This window comes from Amia ocellicauda, chromosome 6 (genome assembly GCF_036373705.1).
Source record: "Amia ocellicauda isolate fAmiCal2 chromosome 6, fAmiCal2.hap1, whole genome shotgun sequence".
Classification (NCBI taxonomy): Eukaryota; Metazoa; Chordata; class Actinopteri; order Amiiformes; family Amiidae; genus Amia; species Amia ocellicauda.
In genome coordinates, this window is record NC_089855.1 from 7,970,606 (window position 1) to 7,977,218 (window position 6,613).

Below are 6,613 nucleotides of genomic sequence, written 5' to 3' on the forward strand. Positions count from 1 at the left end.
TTTTTTATCGTAATTTTTGTATTGTTAATTCTGTGATTTTATGCAATTAATACATTAATAATAAGTAGCACAAATTGCATTTTGGATTAGATAGTATTTCATATTTTGTCAATATTATTTTTAAAGACAGATGTGATGTACTGAGGTGAAAACAAAATGGTCTAATATTTCCGATTCTGTATTGAGGCACGATGTCAAAGTTTTATGTCAGGTTATAAAAAACATCTCTTACAGCAGGTGTAAATTGTATGTGCAAATAATGTGCTGAAAATGTAACTAATTTGCATATATATGAAGAATGCTCAGTTTAGTAAGAGGTTTTTGACAGAGGACTGAAATGAAATCCTGAATACAAAACACTGCAAGTTGTGAAATAAGAAAAAATCACTTCTTTGTAAACACAACAACAACACACTACACAACAACGGCACCAAATGCATTTCAAGAGGATTATTCACGCGACATCTTACATGAAGGGTGATGGAAATAAAGTGTTATAAATTGCACTTGAGATATAAATGGTGTGTTGCTTTTTCAAACAATTAAGAAAATGAGGGCACTAATTACATGCGGCAGAGAGATTATACTCTGATTACTTCTCATAATTAAATCCATTTTGAATGTGTATTAAATTCCACCTTCTATAGTAAATCATATAATTTTTACTCAGTAAATAATAATAAAATCATATTTGTACATCTGTTCTATAACCACATATATCTATATAACCAAATACATCAGGACTGTTATTAAAATGAGAAACTGAGCTTTTCACCTCTATATGAAATATCACATAAAATTAAAACATTTCCGTTCTGTTGATACAAATAAAACACAAAATCATCCTGTTGTTAAATTATATAATTTATTCAATGTACATCACATATTTAACATAATTTATATTGACACCTCATAAATAAATAGAGATTTCTGTAGCTGTCTCTCACATAACTAAAAAGCTACTTCTATTGGCACACTGGAAAACAAATCTATTGCATTTGATCTGTCACAGACAAAAATATACATTGTCATTTACAAACATTTGTCACAAATACTTGCCTGTCTAGCAACAGGGCTGACGATGATTTTTGGCTACTATACGAGCGAATGGTCCCGAAACTGTTTAAATTTGAGCTTTGAAATGTGTGAACTTGTAACAATACCTGTAATTATGCAAATCACTTCAAATGCAATGTATCCAGCTTCCCTCTGATTACAGATGGTTGACCATGAGGAGACTTACATTCACATTAGTTTAGAACGACACTGTCTGATACGACTCACTAATACTTTGCATAGTATCAGATCAGGCCCCCAAATGAACATAATTAAGGCGCTTAATCAGTTGTGTACAATACACTCTATTTACAAATACATATGTATGGAAATTGATAAATTAACAGATGCCCTCCAGAAGAACAGAGACACACGGAACACACAATAGTCTAGAACCAAGCCTTGTGATCATTTTGTGAGATTGTGTTACTTGACTATTATTTGTGCATACACATGTATATACACATTCACACTCACACAATGTATGGCAGATGGACAGTTGGAGCCCCATTCCTAGTCATACCTCAGCAAAAGGCTCAATTCCATATAATTGTAATATAATTTCAGTTTCATTCCAATGCTACATCTAAAGTATAGGAAGCGAAACCTCCCTATTGACGGCTGATTTATGGAGCTTTATAGCTGTCAGAGCTGCACACATATGGGTTCCTAAAGCAAATTCTTTTTTGGGTAAAAACTGATATCTTTTGGCACAATTTACATATCAGACATTATTCCATTATCCTACCAGTGTGGTGCCTGTAGTTTTCATATTTTTGATATTTTACAATAAATTATTATTATGTCTGAATATATGTTCTGAGTTTGCAATTATGTTGGTCTGGTCTTCTGCTTCTTCCTAATTAAGTATATATTATAATAATAACTGCTTACAAAAGGTGAAAAAATTGACAATTAAAACTAGGTAAATATTTTGAAAAGCTGAACTGAGATACAGCCACTTACTAAAAGAAAAAAACATTAAAATACAATTTGCAAGGAAAAGGGAGACCATACTGTATATATTTTGTCTGCTAATCTGTTTCTCAGCTAATACTGTAGTAATATCTGGGGTGCAGTGCTTTACACTTGTGTGTATCGTAGTAAAACTGAATTTAAACACATTATTGCTCCAGTTGTGTAGTTCCAGTTTCTCATCAGCAGAATCTTTAACACACGACAAAGATCAAATAAAACATGAGTACATACCTATCGAATGTTACGGTATCCAGCCATGGATATCTTATCCTTCTGGATTAATATTGCACTAGTTTTCATCTCACAACAAATCCCTCCAGTGTACTTGAATGAACGGTGTGGTTCACATTATTACGTCTACTACTCAAGCCTCCAGTGTCTAAATTTGTTTACAAATGCCTTTATATAGCAGCAATTAAATAAGAAAGTCCAGAAACATATATATATATATATATATATATACATATATATTTATTGGTGACACTGCTGTTCACTGTACTGATACTCATGGGTCTTCCTTCACTGTCCATTAGGGATTGGCTGGACCCCCGAGCCGGCGTTAGTCATTCTCGTTATTGGAGGTGTCTGGGCTCGTGTCGTCGTCGCTCAGCGCCTCTCTGTTGGTGAACGTCCCCGCCATTGTGGTGCTGAGCCTGGGCTTCACGGGCACCATCTCCGACAGTACAATGTTGTCATTGTTCACCAGCGTGGTCTTGTCCATGTTCTCCTTACTGTGCCTCGCCAGCACGGCCTCCAGGAAGTCATATTTGGGCGAGAGGGTGCCGCTCTCGAAGAGGTACTTCATCAGATAGGAGAAGGCCACGTTCCCCAGGAAGGACGAGAGCATGGACATTGTCTTGAAAGGGAATTTCTGCACGATGATGTACTCTACCGCCCCCGTCAGCGGGTGCTCCTTCTTCACTTCATGCCAGCCCGGGTAATAGATGAATGGAGGCAGTTTGAGGTACGGTTCGCCCCCGCCAATCCTGAGGACCAGGCCGAAGATGTACCCCGCCACCGAGCCGTAGGTGTTGGTGCCCTTGACGAACAGCACGCTGATGAGCTGCGGGAAGATGATGACGTAGACCAGGTCTGAGCTCAGGTACCACAGGCCGTACACGGTGCCCGTCAGCAGAGCCATGGCCGTGGCCAATGCACCGAACACGAAGATGCTGATCCTCATGACCCACACGATCTCCCTGTCGGAGGCCTGCAGCACACAAGCACAGGGAAGACAAGTTCAGGCATTTCATTGGACAGCCACACAAATTAAGCCTAGATTGCTTCTAATCATATTCATTCAATTGTGTGAGGTGGTTAAAGTTTCGGTTTGGTCCTAGTCTTAGTTTTAGTTGTAGGACTCTATTTTAATAATACTTGTGTGGTGCAGGAAGACGTCTTTAAGAGGTCCCTCACAAACCTGATTATTTGTTACACTTATGTGATGAATAAGAAACAGGGGTATAGCGCAGTGTCAATATATCATTTTCAGTGCTTTCTTGTATTACACAGGGATGGCTCACACAGGACTGCTGTCAGTCAGCTAGGGACCGGCTCTTACCGTTTGGCGGAAAGCGAGCTGGTAGATGTTCCGGGCGAACATGGAGCTGGCCGACAGGATGGAGGAGTCCGCAGATGACATCACTGCGGCCGACACCGCCCCCAGACCAAAGAAGGAGATGTAGGGCGGACACAAGTGCTGCAGCACTATGGGCAGTATCATGTCCGATTCCTCTTTCTGCATGGGCTGGACCTCCCCGTAGGAGGTCTGGTTCCAGTCTGCATCGACAGAGGATCAATCAAGAATCAAAGGAATCAGTCTGAGGGACTCTGAGGGCTCAACCTGGGAGATCCTCCGCTTGGGGTTTGAGCTCAGTGATCCTGACAGCGCTGTTCTCGGTCTGGACTGTGTCATATCTGACAGCGAACAAAGATTTCTAAAACATCAGCATGCAATTGTCCAAGGATTATTGGGGATGGGTGGGCTGAGTTTCCTTAGTTGTTGCTCAACAGCACCCCCTGTAGCTAACCTGGCACCTGTGACCCTGCGGGGATTCATCAGCTCTCCACGTGTTGCTTTACATCTGCTGTTTATGCCAAGGACTCGCCGTGTGAGACGAAACGGAAAGCTTGGCAGCGCTTGTGTCAGCCAAGGGAGCAATGGTGAACAGAGCTGATTAACATGTGCAGAGTCCAAATTGGAAGGGTATTAAAGAAACAAAAATGTATAAAGGAATAAAATTGGAGTTAAATTAGTGTAATCTATCTTTCTGTTTCTTCTTTTAACTTCAAATTCACATTTATTGTAACAAGTTGGCGCATTGATGCAAACATCTATAGACCAGCCAAATTAATTAAATTGCTTCAGATGTAATATTTACTGAATTCATATTGGTTTAGTAATGGATGATACCAACCATCTGGCGTTGTTTATTTGCCCGTATCTGCAATATTTCAAATTCTAGCGGAGAACGGCTATTCCTTGAGATACAACAGCTGGGAGCAAACCTCACGAGTTTCCCCGATCTGAGGTGTGAATTCAAAAAGCATGTGTGGCTTACGACTCTGGTGCCAGCAAGCACTTGTAGGCATTTAGACACACTTCTACAACAGTTATCCCTACTAATAAATGAGGTCCGTGTTTACCTGTTGAAGCCCCTATTGCCCCTATCAGGACCGATGGCACCGCCATGACTAGGCAGCCAAACGCAGCGAGGAAGGAGAGGACTTGGGCGTAAGTAGCTGAAGAAGCAGAAAGAACCCGTTGAAAATACACCTGCCAGGGAATCCCCCCTAACATCTAGAAAGAAAACACCATCATAAATACAGACACTGCTGAGGACACCAAACCCCTCCCTGCCCTTGACCTCGAAGGCTTGCTAAAGCTCTGGCTCTCATGCCAATGGGTCTCTATGCAAAATGCTTCTGCTTTTCATTCCACCTGCATGCCTAATTAGTTAATTGATCTAGTTATTCACTGAGCTTCACCATTAGGCCCCTATTCCTAGCTGTACTGGTTGTAAAGAGACATATTAAGCAGCTGAATTGTGGCTTGGATTGGTATTTGTATTTGGAGAACAGTGCACTGCTGTACTTATTTTTACTTTCACCTCTGTGTACCGAAAGATAAGGCCTGTGACACATCTTGTATGTTTCATGTGTCATGTTTACACATATTTGTTCTGATTCACCTACCAGTAGAAAGAAGTTATCCATCCAATTCCAGACATCGGACGACTCGATGGACCCCAGCCAGGGCTCCTGGTAGACATTCTTCACGGCCGTGACCCCGATGTCAGACACAGCTGGGTTTGACATGGCGAAAGGCACACTGACCCACTGAAAACAATGAGGATTACAGAAAGAGACTCCTGACAATTGTTTTGAACTGTGAACTGAGCGCAAACTCAACACAGCAATCTTCACATAGACATGTCAGTTGTTTTCCAGCCTCTATTTCAACGAATTTCTGTTATCAATAAATGCAACATTTTGAGGCATTAACATGTGTCCAATATACATTTACTTCAGCTCTCACCCAAGCAGCAGACCTTTTGTATAAAAAGAGATTATCATCTAATCAAAGAATAATTATTAAAATGGCAAATCCACACTAACTGATTTTGGCAATATTTGGGTTGAATTTGTACTTCTGATTATAGCTCCTCTTTCCAAATGGGTATAAAGATGCGCTGGTTTAATTGGGAGGAGCAGATTAATTGGAGAGATGACAAATTGATGCGTGAGACACTATTGGCCTCTGAGGAATGCACAAGCAAAATGAAGACAAAGCCACTGAGGAACCGCCAGCTCTCTGGGTCTGCTAAGCTTTCACTTCCATTGAAGCTTGTGCTGGCGTTTCACAAAAACAGCAAGACTCGTTGCTGCTCATTGGTCAGTCTCTGATGCGACCCGTGTGATTAGATGTTATGGATGTAGGCCTGTGTGTCATGTATGTGACTATACTGTCCAACATTGAAAAGAAGAAGAGGAAGAAGAAAAAGAAGAAGAGGTCTAATGAAGAAGAAGTCAACGTTTGCTCTGCTTTTGAAAACTCACCAGTCCCAAGAAGATACAGAAGAGCTGCACCACGTCGGTGTAGGCCACGGAGTAGAGCCCCCCCACCAGCGTGTAGAAGATGGCTATGAGCGCGGAGATGACGACGGACATGTTGATGTTGATATCCACGATGACGCTCAGAGTTGCACCTGTGGGCGGAGGCAGACAGGGGGCGCTTTACTAATGTAGGAGCCGAACTGGAAATTTATGTATTTAATATTGGAAGAGACGGACGGCTTGTAATTAGCATAAGTTTTGATTAAAAAATGTGGTTGTTGTCTTTATTTTGAGTTGCTTTAGTTTTCGCCTCAATTGTGCACTGTGCTCCTGACGTCAGTTCAACTCTATTCCCCAGTGTCCTTATTATGCCCTTGAGCGCTGGACGGATGACGTAGAGAGGATGGATGACGTTTTAACATTATTTTGTTTCTGTTATGTATCACTTTTATTGTTATTTTCTGTTCTCGTGTTGAGTTACTTTAGTAAATACATAGGGAACCAGGAGGCTTATCAATTAAAT

General features: G+C 41.0%; 1 protein-coding gene across 1 annotated transcript in view; it reads right to left on the reverse strand.

Moving 5' to 3' along the window:
• Positions 1-846: 846 nt before the first annotated feature.
• LOC136750864 (high affinity choline transporter 1-like) overlaps positions 847-6,613 on the reverse strand; it is a 10,174-nt gene continuing 4,407 nt past the window's right edge. Inside the window, exons 5-9 of the mRNA XM_066706002.1 lie at positions 6,094-6,242; positions 5,230-5,373; positions 4,681-4,834; positions 3,596-3,813; positions 847-3,244 (exon numbers count right to left, since the gene is read on the reverse strand). Coding sequence (XP_066562099.1) covers positions 2,594-3,244; positions 3,596-3,813; positions 4,681-4,834; positions 5,230-5,373; positions 6,094-6,242 — 1,316 coding nt within the window. The 3' untranslated portion in view covers positions 847-2,593. The remainder of the gene's footprint in view (positions 3,245-3,595; positions 3,814-4,680; positions 4,835-5,229; positions 5,374-6,093; positions 6,243-6,613) is intronic.